Here is a 16,138-nt window from a genome sequence, read left to right as displayed (position 1 = left end):
AGGAAGAATATTGTTTTGGTTGTGCTTTGGCTCTAAGTGACTGTGCAGATGAATAAGGTTATCATTCAGTGCTTACAGGTTCTGGAATATAAACACTTATAATAGGCTTACCATAGTTAATCAGGGTAAGACAAAAAAAACAACAACACATTTTGAAAGGAGGACTGATGTATTGACTGTTATATTAAAGGGTTAGTTCACCCAAAAATGAAAATTCTGTCATTTATTACTCACCCTCATGCCGTTCCACACCCGTAAGACCTTTTTTAATCTTCGGAATACAAATTAAGAAATTTTAGATGAAATACGATGGCTCCGTGAGGCCTCCATAGGGAGCAATGTCACTTCCTCTGTCAAGATCCATAAAGGTACTAAAAACATATTTAAATCAGTTCATGTGAGTACAGTGGTTCAATATTATTATTATAAAGCGACAAAAATACTTTTGGTGCGGCTAAAAAACAAAATAACGACTTATTTAGTGATGGCCAATTTCAAAACAATGCTTCAGAAAGCATCAGAGCATTGTGAATCAGTGTGTCGAATCTGCAGTTCGGAGCGCCAAAGTCACGTGATTTCAGCAGTTTGGCGGTTTGACCCGCGATCCGATTCATGATTCGATACTCTGATTCATTATGCTCTGATGCTTCCTGAAGCAGTGTTTTGAAATCGTTCATCACTAAATAAGTCGTTATTTTGTTTTTTTGCCGCACCAAAAATTAATCGCTTTATAATATTAAGATTGAGCCACTGTACTCACATGAACTGATTTAAATATGTTTTTAGTACCTTTATGGATCTTGACAGAGGAAGTGACATTGCTCCCTACGGAGGCCTCACGGAGCCATCGGATTTCAACTAAAATATCTTAATTTGTGTTCCAAAGATTAAAGAAGGTTTTACGGGTGTAAAACGACATGAGGGTAAGTAATAAATGACACAATTTTCATTTTTGGGTGAACTAACCCTTTAAGAATTTGTTAATTTTGAACAAAAAAGTTACAGTGTACCTTTAAATATTTGTTAGGGACACTGATAATTTTTTATTACAATTCAACAGTATGTGTGTGTGTTCTTACTGCACTCCTCAGGGTTCTCATCTGAGTTATCGCCACAGTCATCCTCCCCATCACACTTCCAGGACAGTGGTTTGCACAGAGTGTTATTACACTGGAACTCATCCTGGGGGCAGTGCCGTGCCACTGAGAGAGAAGATAGCAGAAGAAGGAGAAATGTGAGATAAATCCTTAACTCCCTGGACACGACACATAAATAAGCCCATTTTAGAAAGAAACGGACATGCGCATACTCACCAGAAATGTCACAACTCTCTTCATCACTGCCATCAATGCAGTCAGCATCTGCGTCACAGCGCCAGCGGAGCGGGATACAGTGACCGTTCTTACACTGGAACTGATCCTCCTCACACTTCAGTTCACAGCCGTTCTGAGAGACACAGACAAAATAAAATAATATATGTGCTGTGTGGACATATGGACGCATGTAGTGACCACACAAACAGATTTAAATATATTATAGTTCTTATAGGTCTATATATCTTCTAATTGGCCACAAGTATGCTAAACACTTCTTCATTCCCCAATTCATGCTCACATATTCAAAAAAATTAATTAAAATACCTTTGCAAAGGAATTATTATGTGTGCATGCTGTATATTTATCTATAAGACACATTTCACGCATTTAAGCATAAACCTAGATATAAAGGTTTTTAAAAAAATCAAACCTCATCAGATCCATCTGAACAGTCATGATCTCCATCACACTTCCACCTCCCAGCAATACAACGGCCATTACTGCAGGCAAACTCGCTCTCAGAGCACTGACGTGGAACTGATAGGGAGAGAGAAAAAGATTTTAAAAAAACTTAATATTGAAGAAATACATATGTGCCAGAGAGTGCAAACACTACAATGACTATAAGGAAAACATAGAAGGAAAGAAAGGGACACATTTCAAGAGAAGGGCAACAGGTCAGCTTAGAGAGTGAGAAAATACACAAACACATTTAGGGTTCCCACACCTGATGATCAATTTACACAATTTTTCCAGTCATTTGTGAGTACAGGGGGGACTACAAAAGAACAATTTCTAGAAAATTTCTATGACTTTAAGACTTTATTCATTTGCATGTCTTGTATAATTGCAAGTTATTTCCAGGGTTTTTTTTATGACCATGAGAACCCTGCTAACTTGCTCAGAGTCACTATAAACACTCTCACAACAAAACCACATTAAAAGACAAAACAAACCCAAACCTCAAAAAGATGTGAGCTTATAAACAAATGTTCACTGCTAAAAACTTCACTATTCAGTTTGAAGGAGGAAAAAGAACTACCATTTCTCCACTAGGGGGAAGATGCTGCAATTGGGCACTTCTGTCACAAACACACATGGAATCATGGGGAGATGAGAAGAGAGAGGAGAAGGAAGGAGAGGCTGGAATAGGTGGTTTGGAGGGAGGAGAGACCTACCTCTGAGTCAAGCCAATGGGTCAGTGTGAAATGAAGAATAGAGACAACATGAAGTGAGATGCATCAGTGAGCAACGTGAGTGAGCCATGACATATGACAAAATACCCACAATGCCTCTCACAGACATGCGTGATGGTCACAAATAATAATAAAACACTAGATTCAGTCCTATAAATTGCTGTGCATGTACAAGCAGTGTCAACACTAAGGTCACACTGTCAATTGAAATACATACCGCACTTTTCCTCATCGGAGTTATCGCCACAGTCATTGTCATAGTCACACTGCCAGCGGCCCGGCACACAGCGGTTGTTCTTACAGCGGAATTGGTATGGCTCACATGTTCTCTCATCTAACTCAATAAATAAAAACTAATCACTTTTTTGTAAATAAAATGGTGTGAACAAAATTAATCACTTTACACACTGATTAATCAACATTTTTAAATTAATAAAAGGTATAAATGGAACAAATGAAGCGATGGCCAGTCGTACCGCACTCCTCTTTGGGCTCATCTGAGGCGTCGCCACAGTCGTCCTCTCCATCACACGTCCAGCGAGACGGGATACAGCGGCCTGAGTCCTTACAGCGGAACTCGTCCACACCGCACTTCATTTGAGCTGTAGAAAACAGAAACGACTTTAATTAGGACTGTCAGTCCATTATTAATTATATTTATTTATTTGGTTGTTTATGCCATATCAGCATATAAGGCTATTTTCATGCCAAAACAAGATCAAATCAGTTAAAATAGGCAAATAAACTAATTAATAAATATATTTAAAAGGATATCAGGCATAGACAAACAGGATAAATAATTTACATATATAAAAATATAAAAATTAATCTTTTTCTGTTGACAAATAACATCTAATATATGTATATAATATATAGTTACATCCTTTAGAGACCTTTCTGAATAAAACTGTCTGAAGATATTAAAAGCAGTATTCATTGTCAGCTGATAAAAAAAGGGTGTCAGATTATTTACATGATGTTCAATTAATTGACCAAAATAGTAAAAATAATACATGTTCGTGATATTGACATTTGCCATCAAATTAAAGGATTAGGTCGCCCCAAAAATTAAAATTCTTTGTGAAATTCTTGAAAATTATATGTAATTTAAAATTACTTTTTAAAGCATCAGTTTCGGATAAATAGACTTTCAAGAGACAGAAATCTCTCAGATTTTATTAAAATATTTTCATTTGTGTTTCGAAGAAGATTATAAGATTTGGAATGACATGATGGTGAGAAAATTATGACCGAATTTTAATTTTTGTGTGAGCTATGCCTTTAAGATAAAAAGTGTCTTTATAAGTCTATATTTTTGTTAGCTTCATTTCCTTACTGCAGTTGGCCGGTTCGTCGGATTCATCAACGCAGTCGTAGTCTCTATCGCACACCCAGACTCGTGGTATACAGCGTTTGGTGATGGCACACTGGAACTGGTTTGGAGCACAGGTCACCTCAGCTACAAGAGAACACGACAGCTCTTCATAAAACAGCCTCATACATAGTATAGATTAAACACTGGTGAAAATCATAACACTCAGATTCAATCAATGAGAGACATAAGAGCAGACTTACGACAATCCTTCTCATCTTCTCCCTGGCCGCAGTTGTTCTGACCATTACAGCGCAAGATTCCAGGGATACAGCGACTTGGATGCGAGCACTTAAACTGACTAGGCAGGCAAACATGGATGTCTGAACATGGACAAAATGAGTTTTCATTAAGCAAATGTCCTAAACACTTGAATTAGATGATTGAATTCAATTCTACACAATTGATTGGACATCATACCACAGTTGGCTTCATCAGAGTTGTCCTGGCAGTCATTGTCTCCATCACAGATGTAAGCTGGGTTGGTGCAGAGACCCGTGCCGCACTGGAACTGGCCTGGTCTGCATTTAAACTCGGCTAAAACCCAAGAACACAGAGCATGAGGATGTTATGTACGACTGAAAGTGGCCATGGCGAATATCTCTCGTCAGTTAAAGAGCTGATACTTACGACAATCAGCAGGCTCATCCGAGCGGTCTCCGCAGTCATCTTCAGTATCGCACTTCCACCAGAAAGGAATGCACTTATCATTCTTGCAGACAAACTATGGTCAGAGAAGGAGAGAGAGAAAGAGAGGAGAAGTATAAACAGTTAGAACAGTGTGATTCTTGACAAGAACATCTCCAGCTCATATTTCACTCTAAAATCAAAAGAAAAATTTGCTTAATTTTGCCTGTTGTACAATAAACACTGCCATAAAGTAGAGAATCTAATAAGAAGCACCACTGAGAATAATGGAAATCACCTGGCTGGCAGTACAGTTGGACAGGCACTGTTTTCCATCAGCAGCCAGATAGAAGTTGGTGGGACAGGCACACTTGTAGCCTCCTCCAGGAGAGAGCAAACACAGGTTACTGCAGCCTCCATTATCCTCCTGACACGGGTGACCTGACACTGCAATCAGAGCATCAGAGAGGAGAACACTTAGAAACCACATCAGATACCGCAGGAACATTTCCATTAACAGCACGTGTTTATCTTCTCACCCTCAGGTTGTCTGGAGGGATGGTAGATGTGTATGTCCATGGGTCTGTGCAGAGTGCTGATCAACATGGTTTTGTTGGTGCCCAGTGTTTTGTGAGCTCTGTTGATGGACTTGGTCTCCCAGTCGGTCCAGTAGATGTACTCCTCAAACAGAGTCATGGCAAAGATGTGAGGGATGTCATGATTCAGCACTGTAGGGAAGAGAACACAGAGGCAACAAACAGAATGATGAGAGAGAGACAATCAGATTTGATTGGATCATGAAAAGCAGTCTACAATATGATTGGTTAAATTTTCATGGTCTTGGTTACATCAGCAGAAAAGTAAAGTCGCTACAGAGATGAAGAGTGAGTGACAGACAAAAATTATGGCCAAATATTTTTATTAGGGCTGTCAAAATAACGCGTTAATTTCGATTAATTAATCTGAGAAAAAATAACGCGTTAAAAAAAGTAACGCAGACTAATCCATTCCATATTGACCTTTGAACCTGGAGCCGTTCTATATGTCTATGGTTCTAGCCACCATTCGACTGTAAAATGAAGGAGGGAGACGACTGCTGCGCTGACGGACAGAACAAGCAGAGCTCCTCCCTCGTGCACGCGAGCTCTCCTCTTCTTCAAAGTAAGCACCGTCTTTGCACTCTCTCAACCTCACACATAATAATCTAAATCAACTGACACAATGCTAAAAGTTCGTAAGACCGAATCCATGTTTCACAAGGCGCATTCGGTGAATGTTTTTCCTGAATAACCGCTGGGTGTGAATAGTGCTCAAAAAAAGTCACCTCATCTTCTCTGACAGGCGCCCTGCACGTGCAGCTGACATAAACCACACTTTCAGTAAACAAAAATAAAATCCTATCCAGTGGTGAAGTGTCTGTGTTGACAAATCTTTTGCGATGTCCTAATAACAGTCACGATTCGCACGCAATGCGTCAACGTCCGCTAATGTCCAATTCGCGACCTAATGACTCATTTGAACAGATTCATTTGAATGAATCATGACAACAACTGATCTGTCCACACGGTCTATAATGAATCATTTACTCGAACAACTCTGAAATGAGAACATAAGTGTGCTTACCCCATTTAGCAAGAGTGGTTAGTAAAATTAGCCTTAATAATCCACAATATTTTCAGGTTATTTAAATGACAATGTGTAGTAAATTAGGCCTACCTATAAAATCAGTTAGTTTATACTGGAGTGAGGTGAAACCAGAACAAAGCAAGTTGTTGTTAGCTAGGTGCATTCAATTGTATATGGTAGAAAATTATATTATTACTTAATATAACTTCTAAATGCTACTTTTTAATACTTTTCATGTTTAGCAAAAAAGCATCTCTTACAAAGTTATAAAAATCACTTTTTTTTTTGCAAAGAGGGCAAGAAAGAATTACAGTGAGAGTGAAGGGTACTTTACTGTCAGTATCAGGCTGGCAGATCATGTGGGTAGGGCACTTTTTACTGTTTGTGTGGATGACCATGTCTGTCACAACCGAAGACCATTTTTGACCCAGGAAAAACCCTGCATTGATTCATCTGAATTTAAATATTTAATACATCCACAGCAAAAATTATGTATGCGATTAATTTAGATTAATTAATCACAGAGTATGTAATTAATTAGATTAAAATAAACAATTTTAATCGATTGACAGCCCTAATTTTTATCTTTGATTTTAAAACCATGTCAGTACTGAACAGTACATATATATATTATATATATATATATATATATATATATTATATGTCATATATATATATTATATATCATAAATGATGTCAGCTTCCTGAATGTGAGGAATTCATATGGAAACAAAATCCCTCCTCACTGCCACATTATTGCACAAAGCAGTCTCGAAAACAATAGATCGACTGTAATATTACATAATATGGAGTGTCTATGATGTAATTTATTGGCTAACATGAAGGCTGGGTCAGTTCTTTGTCTAAACTAATTGCATAAAGAAAAATGACATCATAAGCAAAGTATGGGTGTCTTTGTATTCACCAATGTGTCTGTTGGAACCATCCAGACTGGCAAAAGCAATGTAGTCTTCACGAGCGTCTGCCCAGTAGATGCGGTCATTAATAAAATCTAGCGTCAAGCCATTAGGCCATGTGATCTTATCCTGAATAATGATTTGACGATCTGTGCCGTCCATGCCGATGCGGCCAATATGTGGCACGTCACCCCAGTCTGACCAATACAGATACCTGGAAATGATTAAACCACCAAAGTCAAGACAAGCTCATAACATACATCAAGTGCAAATGAAATTATATATATAAAAAATATATACTAGGGCCATTTTATATATATATTTTATTTTATATTTTATATTATATAATATATATATATATATATATATATATATATATTTTTTTTTTTATCAAAAATCATTTGGAGGCTTTTCTCTGCAAATACTGAAATGTGATTAATTGAAATTCATTTGACTAATCAATCAAGAAATCATGTAATTTGATCACAATTTTAATAGACTTACAGCCCTAGAAAATAAACTAGCAATCACTGGGATAGTCAGAGTCTTATATTATACATAATGTAAGAACTTACCCATTCCTCACATCCACAGCCACAGCTCTAGGCTCCCGCAGGCCTGTGTTGACCAGCACACTTCTATAAGCTCCGTTCAGCTTGGACACCTCAATTGTGTCTCTGCCCTTATCACACCAGTACAGGTTTCCCCCAACCCAGTCCACTGCCAGACCATCAGGGTTGCTCAGAGAGGTTCTGTGCAGCACCTATCCAACAGCCAATCAAAAGAATCACAAACAAGCCCATCGGCCAATCAGAACAAGATGAAATAGTTGAAGAAATCTGTCAGAGATTAAATTCAGTTAAACAATTTTTAAACACATGCAGGAATCATCAATACGCAGGCTCTAGAACTACACGGACCTGCACGTTACTGCCGTTGATGTTCATGCGACGGATCATGCTGCCTTGTGTGGTCACGTCCGTCCAGTAGATCATCTGCTCTGCGTAATGATAGTCCAGAGCCACTGCGTTATTGAGCCCCTGTTAACACATGAAATAGTAATAGTAAGAAAGTTACAATACATCTACAAGTAATCGCTTTGGCCTTTTAGATTGACAGCCACCTCACCTGTTTAATCAATGTGTAGTTAGAGCCATCCAAGTTGAGTTTTCGCAGGTAATAACGGTTCGCGAAGATGAGGAATGGTTCCTCCTCTGAAATTTAAGCAACACTCTTATAGTACAAGCAGACTTTGAATCAGAAATTACTGAACAAACATTCTAAGTAGCATTGTCTGGTTTGGGGAAAAATGTGACTATTTCTTGTAACTGCAACTTTGAATCTCATAATATATAAAATAAAGTAATTGTGATTTGGTTTCTCATTATTGTAACTTTATATCTGAAAATGTGACCAAAATGTGACATCTAGCAATGTAAATTTATTACGCAACTCTGACTGTATATCATAAATGCGATCTAAATAGCAGTGGTGGATGAATTACACAGATCAAGTACTTGAGTAAAAGTACTTGAAGAATGACATTTTTATGAAAAGTAGTGGAGTAAAAAGTAAAATATTATGCTCTGGAATGTAGTGAAGTAAGTTTCCCAAAATGAAAATGCTCCAATAAAGTACAGATAGAAGTACAGACAGAAGAGCTGTCAAATCGATTAATTACGATTAATCGCATCTAACTTTTTTGTGTTTACATCTAACAAGTTTGTGTTTACATAATGTATGTGTATGTAACTATATACTGTGTGTGTATATTTATACACAGACATATATATACACACATTATGTAAACAAACTTTTGTTAGATTTGACAGCACTAATATATATATATATATATATATATATAAAAACAAAGTTGAAATTATATATACATACATATATTTTACAATTTTTTTTTTTAACTACCTTTTGGACTTTTTACTCTGAGAAAGAAACACTTCCATAGCTGTTTAGGTAACAAACAGAAGGTAAGAGTACATGGGGAGAGGCTCACCAGATGTGGATTTGCAGCTGGTGGGGTCATCAGGGCGCGTCACAAAGCCATCAACACAGAGGCAGTGGAAGCTGCCGTGTGTGTTGATGCAACGCTGAGCGCAGGGGTATGTGGTGGTGCACTCATCCACATCCACACACGTCTTTCCATCTTGCTTCAGACGGAAACCTGGATGACACCGGCACTGTGGGGGCCGGGCGAGAGGAATATCATGTCTTCACTGTTGTGTCCAACTATTAATTCACACAAGTATTGCACTTAAAAACACATACCTTGAAGCCGATCTTGAGATCTTCACAGAGCTGTGAGCAGCCGCTCAGCTTAGTGTTGAGACATTCATTGATGAAGCAGTTGTGTTCATCAGAGGCGTCACCACACTCATCGTTACCATCACACAGCAATGTCTCGTTCACACACTTGCCATTGGCACACAGGAAGGAAGTGTCATTACAGCGCCTCTCTATGGACAAAAACAAAATAACAATTAGCACAAAAGTTCTCATTTGGGTCTGGAGAAGAGGACACCCACCTATAAAGTTTTTGTTCTGTATCCCATACATTTCAGTAATGGACATTAGATGGCTACATTATGGCACTCTGATAAATACCATGGTAGTGAATGATTACCATATTCATGTCCAATGGTTTTTGTATTTACATGGTACTACCGGGTACTTCAAATAGTACCATGCTACTTTTGGAACTTTTGTACTTCCGTCAGTACTGTAAGAGTTCAACCATAACCAAATATTCATAAAGTCACTTCCACCCAGTCAACGATCCAGAATTAGTTCTGGCTCTAATGAAGCAATGAATTGAACAGCATTAAGCTCCTTTTGCACACTACATTACACACCTGGCACACTTCCAGAACCCACAGGAGCCTGTTTATTATCACAGATTTTTATTGTTAGACATACAACTGTAATATAACCCTGTACTTTCCAATTTCACACACGTTTGCATTCAAAGAAAAGAACATATTACAATGAAGGGCATAGAAAAACAGATCCAGTGACAGAAAAGGAATTGGTAAGGGACAGTTTATGAGAGAAGGAAAGAAAAAAATAACTTATATATATATATTTTTTTTTTTTTTTTTTTTTAAATCAGCCAGAGGGGAAGAGTTTTTTTTTTTTTTACCTTATCCTTCAAGGTTTCCAGACTAACCTGGGTCTGTGCAAAGTGGGTTTTTGGGAGCTTCGTCTGATTGGTCCCTACAGTCAAACTCTCCATCACACTCCCAGTTCTTCTGCTTCAAACACTGGCCATTAGCACAGCGGAAATCGTTCGGCCCACACGTGGGATATTCTTTGTTATGAAAGGGAAGACAACATTTGATGTGATAAACATACTGCATGATCACTTCATTAGCCTGTGTGACCAATAATAAAAACGGAACACTAAAAGACATGCTTACCACACTCAGGCGACTCGTCAGAGCCATCGCGGCAGTCAACGTCATGATCACACATGAAGTTTTTGGGAATACACTGATAATTCTGACATTGGAATTCAGAGTCATCACAGGTCTTATTGAACGCTTGAGAGAAAGAATAAAGAGATAAATAGAAGGAAATACAGAAAGAATGTTTTAGGGTATAAAGCAAGCATTCCTCCTGCAACTCACCACAGCCAGCCTTGATGCCCTCATCTGCACCATCAGGACAGTCCTTATCCCCGTCACACTTCCAACGCTGAGAAATACACATGTGGGAGCCGGGACATTGGAATGCTTCTGGACTGCAAGTCTTTGTCTCTGGAAGAGATACATAAACTCAGTGTTACTTACACATTTCTTCATCCAGCCTTAATACTGAGATTCATTACAGCTGACAAAGTGAAAAAGAGTAAAAATAAAGGTAAAGTTAAATAGAGCAGAGGTACTCAAATGTTTTAACATCACACAGTCACAGATATGAAGATAAAAAACATTGCTTAATGCAAATAAAATGCAACTAACCATAACAATTATACATAGTGAGGTCAGAAAAGCAGCTTTTAAAAGAGGGCAAACACTTCCAATTGTTTTGTTGACGTCAAACGTGGTGCATCCACGCAAATTTTACAGTGGTGCAAATTCTTCCATTGGTATTACAACCCAGAGCGCATTAAAAAAAGGTTCACTTGCAGCGAGTATAAACATGGTTTATCTGAGGTCAGAGCTTTGTTTGTGGATGTAGTTGTAACGCGACTCACTGCATTTGCTGTCCTCATCAGTGCCGTCTCCACAGTCATCAGTGCCGTCACACACCCAGGATTTGGAGATACAGCGATGGTTTCCACACTCAAACTGATTTGATGCACAGAACTTATCTGAGAAAACAACTTGTTATTGTCAAAAATTTTTAAATATGATCAACTTTTTTCTTGATAAACTTAATTTTCAGGTGTAGATGTGGTCAGGGTCAGAAATTAATTGGTTTCATCCTTTCTCTATATATATATATATATATATATATATATATATAAAAAAGGTTAGTTTTCAAAATAAGTACTGAGGCACTAGACAAGAAGAAGAAGATTTATGATAACTTTTGAATTTTTTATGATATACTGTAATTTTTAAACAACAGCTACTACAATAATAATAATTGATGTTGTTGTTCTTATAAAATTCCATGGAGCAAATATTTTTCCTTAATAAAAAATTGACAACAATTCTAAAATAATTAAAATGAAAATAAAAAATTCCAACAATGGCTATGATAAAATCTCTTGGTGCTATTGTTTTTAGTGTCTTGAGAACAATAACTACAAAGATAAATTAAGTGACATTTGGAACAGATTTGACAAACTGCAACAGAAAAATGTAGAAAAAAAAAAAAGTGTTGTCTTGAGAAAAGTGAGAGAGATCTATAAAAATATTTACTAACCACAGTGAGACTCGTCTGCTCCATTCTCACAGTCGTTCTCTTTGTCACAGGTCCAGCTCATGGGAATACAACGGCCACTCGGACACGCAAAGAAGTTCACTGGACATTTCTGCTTACGTTTCTCTGTGGGAAAGAAAGTGAAAGGTCGAACTTAATATGCAATATCACATATATTTCATTAGCTGTGAGAACAGGGGGATGTGCCAGTGCATGCTGATGTATGAAGTGTCTAACCCGGACAGTTTCTTTCATCTGAGAAGTCTCCGCAGTCATTGGAGCCATCGCAGCGCCAGGAGGGGGCATAGCAGAGTGTAGTGAACTCACACCTCTCGAAGGTCATGCCCTTCACTCCAAGCAGATAGTAACTAGAGCAGTCAGTGGGGCCTGAAAGAGAACGTACCAAAAGATTGTATTTATGCAAGAAAATGTGTAACTATGTGTGTTACACTTAGATTTATAATAAATATAAATATATAAATAATAATATATAATACACATATATATATATATTATATATACATATATATATATATATATATATATATATATATATATATATATATATATATATATATATATATATATATATATATGAAATCGAATAATCAAATCAATTTAAAAAATATATAATAATATACTACTAATAAAAGTAAGTATTTAAAAAAATACCCTTGAAAATTAACTCCAGTGAGCAAATATTTCCCATTAATAGTCAACTTGTGGGGTTCAAACATGCAATCTTTTGGTTACCAGCCAATATTTCTTTAGATTAATACTTACTGCAGTTCATCTCATCACTGGCGTCCTCACAGTCCGCCACCTGATTACAGCGACTAGAGTTAGTGATGCAGGAACCGTCTTTGCACTGGAACTCAGCAGCGCTGCACAGAGTCACTGAAGGAAACAGAGATGGAAACAGTGAGGAACTAGGAAAAAAGATTGTGTATTTCTCCTTTCCCATAATCGCGCCATTTATTTCAGACAGTCACATACTGTTGCACGGTAGCTCGTCTGAACCATCTCCACAGTCATCAGTGCCGTCGCACCAGGAGCTGTGTTTGATACAGCGCCCGTTAATGCAGCGCCGGTAGCCCTTCTTACACATGCGGTTCACTGCAACCAGAAAAAGAGAGAGATCGATACTTGATTAATACTTTAAAAATCGTGCATTGCATTGCCAGGTCAGGAAATGCTTATTAAAACTGCAAACCAGTGAATAGAGCAGCAGTGTCATGCTTACCGCAGTAGGACTGCTTCTCATCAGACTTGTCTTTGCAGTGGGCTTGACTGTCACAGGTAAAGCTGTAGTCGATACAGTCACCATTTCCACACTCAAACTCATCCACGCTGTTACAGGTTGTGTTCTCCGCTGAGAGAGAGAGATTACTTTTGTATTATACTGCACTACTTACAGAAAAGCTAATAGAGTATATTCAGAACAGGCTTATATTTAGACACTAGCTTCCTGTTTGTCCCTCTCACCAACACAAGTGTTGTCTCCCAGTAGTTTGCGCTCTCCACGACAGCTGCAGTTGACTCGTCCCTCTGACGTGAGCAGACACAGGTCCTGACAGCCTCCGTTATTGGTGAGGCATGGAGAAAACTCACCTATAGGCAATATGTGAAATCATCATTATATATTTATATATATATAAAAGTTCACAGTTCCTGTTATTTTTATAAATTTGTTTAAAATCAATTACTAAAAATCATTAATACTATTTATTACTATGTATTGTTATATCAATACATGGTTTCACTTGGTTACTACTTGCGTGTATGTATATATATACAGTCAAACCAAAATATATTTAGACACCTTGAACATTTCATTCATTATTACAGTTTATTCACTATAGTTAAAAAAAAAATTGTAATAAAATATGACAAAATTTCAGAGTTAAACTCTGTCAGAAAATATTAATCTTAATTATGTCAGATAACACTTAAGCAAAACATGGTCAGGTCAAAGTGTCTAAATAATTTTTGGTCCCAAACTTTTCTCAATATTACTGGTAGTCCACTGTATGAAGAATTTTTGTGTATAATGTGTCACAGTTTATTTTATTTTGCTATCCTCACTTACATAAATGAACTATAGTGTCCTGCACCCACTAGTAAATATATATAACAGACGACCGTTATGATTGCATTAGAATGAATAAGCTACCTATAGATGTTTAACAAATATTTTTAAGTCAAGTTGCTGTTTTCATGTTATATTTATCAGTCAATATTAAATTACTAAACTATGAGTTTCAGTTTGTGTTGTATTTTTGTAGGTCTCAAAGTAACTTGAATGTAAAGTAATTAGTAATCTGATTACTTTTTACATGTAGTACTCAGTAATGTAAGCAAATTACAATTTTAATGTAGTAATTTGTAATTTGTAGTTGATTACTTTTTTTGAGTAACTTACCCAACACTGCTTATAAAGCACATATGTGTTCCCCATACCAAAGTGTTACCAAAATCTTAATTATGTAGATTATAACACATGGATTTGTCAGTTTTCAGGTCAAAACTCACAGCTATTGGTGTCTTTGGCCACAGCGATGATGCCCATTGGCTGTTGAGGAATGTCAGCACGTAGAACTTTCATATCTCTGCCGTATTTATCAGCTCTAAGAACAGCTCTGCGCACCCAGTCTGTCCAGAAGATATATTCACCATATACAGCCAAACCAAAAGGATGCACTGGCTCGTTCTTTAGGACCACCTGATCACACAGCAAATTGCAAGCAAATTAAACATGATGTCAGTAGTGTGCGATCTCTATGTACTAAGCTTATGAACTCATTGTATGAACATGCACTGTTAGTATTATGATCTATCAGGTAAATTCAAGAACAACATCTCTCACTTTCCCAAGACCAAACATTTAAAAAATAGCATAAATACAAAGGAACTCACAAAGCGCCGGCTGCCATCATACTCGCAGCGCTCAATCTTGTCGAATGTGGCGTCAGAGAAATAGAGTTTCTCAGCACGGTGGTCGATGGCCAGTCCGTTCGGGGTGCGGATGTTATTTCCGATGATAACAAGGACGTTAGCTCCAGAAAGAGATGCTCGCATAATACTGGGAGACTGTTCATTCCAGTTAGTCCAGAACATCAGGCTGAAGGAAAGAAAACAGGAGGAAATGGAATTTAAAGATGGAAACTTATATGTGCTGATCTACTAAGTTTTGTTTTCAACTTATCGATTAAAAAAAGAACTGAAAGCTGCCACAGGGCAAAGTAAAGTTATTAAATTATTACATAAATAACATATTATTAAATAAAGCATTCAGTAATTATTGCACAACCTTAAATTTATTAAAAAAAAACACATTTAATATAAATAAATATTGTATTTTTAATTACATGAAAATCACTTTTGGCAGTCAAAACAAATATGATGTATTTTCTTGGTATTTAGTAGGGTAATAGTTCATACTGCATATGCTTCAAACTCTTGGGATTCCTCGCCCAGTAGAATGACTAAAACATTGCATCATGGCAAATTTGATATACAAAGTTCATACTCTTGACATTCATCCAGAACAAAGGCTCTGGGGTGGTCGTCCCCGGACATAGTGACCACGGTGTCTCTATCAAAAGCTCCAGTGCGACTCTGGTCCACAGTGTGCCGTGTAATGGTGGAGGTGGTATAGCTGGTCCAGTAAAGTGTGTCCCAACCACGGTGATAAGCCAAACCTTCAACTGACCCAACATCTGTTGAAAGAAACAAAAAGAAAATTGGACTAAGGAATTATCTAGAGAATTCTGCTTGTTTCTGATCCAAGAACAACTCAATCTGTTTCTCTTAATTATAATTCTGTGCACAGTTGTAGACGCACTGTATTTAGTTTGAACAAACTGTTCCCTGCAGTTCTACTGCATCCAGAAGGACACTAGAAGCTAAAAATGACACATGGAAAAAAAAAGAGGCATTTGAACATCTTGTAAAGGATGGTTATGACTTCAAACAGGATTAATACCATATTATATCCTTCAAAGAGTAAATGAATATGATTAACACATTGCAAGTCCAAAACATCTCTTTTAAAACTACTTATCGTGTCACAGTGAATGGTTAAATCCCATGATACATGCGCATGTTGGTTTTTAGCAGGCTGTGAGATAGCCTTTGTTACTGGTGCTTGTGTGTGTTTAGTGGCTTAGTGTCATCCGGTCATTTCATGGATGGGTGCCT

At 37.3% G+C, this 16,138-nt stretch overlaps 1 protein-coding gene across 2 annotated transcripts in view; it reads right to left on the bottom strand.

Annotated features, from left to right (window-relative positions):
- The window catches only part of lrp1ab (low density lipoprotein receptor-related protein 1Ab), a 141,928-nt gene that overhangs the window by 12,107 nt on the left and 113,683 nt on the right, over positions 1-16,138 (bottom strand). The window contains exons 42-72 of one of the 2 annotated variants that reach the window (XM_067371536.1): positions 15,468-15,657; positions 14,855-15,059; positions 14,471-14,660; positions 13,424-13,549; positions 13,182-13,310; positions 12,935-13,054; positions 12,722-12,835; positions 12,176-12,325; positions 11,942-12,064; positions 11,265-11,381; positions 10,696-10,824; positions 10,486-10,608; positions 10,236-10,376; positions 9,338-9,525; positions 9,066-9,249; positions 8,183-8,268; positions 7,975-8,094; positions 7,630-7,817; positions 7,063-7,268; positions 6,472-6,576; positions 5,051-5,239; positions 4,810-4,958; positions 4,515-4,608; positions 4,305-4,421; positions 4,088-4,207; positions 3,849-3,971; positions 2,989-3,114; positions 2,730-2,846; positions 1,747-1,853; positions 1,314-1,446; positions 1,080-1,202 (exon numbers count right to left, since the gene is read on the bottom strand). In XM_067371536.1, coding sequence (XP_067227637.1) covers positions 1,080-1,202; positions 1,314-1,446; positions 1,747-1,853; positions 2,730-2,846; positions 2,989-3,114; positions 3,849-3,971; positions 4,088-4,207; positions 4,305-4,421; positions 4,515-4,608; positions 4,810-4,958; positions 5,051-5,239; positions 6,472-6,576; positions 7,063-7,268; positions 7,630-7,817; positions 7,975-8,094; positions 8,183-8,268; positions 9,066-9,249; positions 9,338-9,525; positions 10,236-10,376; positions 10,486-10,608; positions 10,696-10,824; positions 11,265-11,381; positions 11,942-12,064; positions 12,176-12,325; positions 12,722-12,835; positions 12,935-13,054; positions 13,182-13,310; positions 13,424-13,549; positions 14,471-14,660; positions 14,855-15,059; positions 15,468-15,657 — 4,332 coding nt within the window. The remainder of the gene's footprint in view (positions 1-1,079; positions 1,203-1,313; positions 1,447-1,746; positions 1,854-2,729; positions 2,847-2,988; positions 3,115-3,848; positions 3,972-4,087; positions 4,208-4,304; positions 4,422-4,514; positions 4,609-4,809; positions 4,959-5,050; positions 5,240-6,471; positions 6,577-7,062; positions 7,269-7,629; positions 7,818-7,974; positions 8,095-8,182; positions 8,269-9,065; positions 9,250-9,337; positions 9,526-10,235; positions 10,377-10,485; positions 10,609-10,695; positions 10,825-11,264; positions 11,382-11,941; positions 12,065-12,175; positions 12,326-12,721; positions 12,836-12,934; positions 13,055-13,181; positions 13,311-13,423; positions 13,550-14,470; positions 14,661-14,854; positions 15,060-15,467; positions 15,658-16,138) is intronic. The other variant, XM_067371537.1, reaches the window with a different exon arrangement.

Source organism: Chanodichthys erythropterus, chromosome 20 (genome assembly GCF_024489055.1).
Source record: "Chanodichthys erythropterus isolate Z2021 chromosome 20, ASM2448905v1, whole genome shotgun sequence".
NCBI lineage: Eukaryota > Metazoa > Chordata > Actinopteri > Cypriniformes > Xenocyprididae > Chanodichthys > Chanodichthys erythropterus.
Note: the sequence above shows the minus strand (reverse complement) of the source record. Positions and strands in the feature narration are given on the sequence as shown.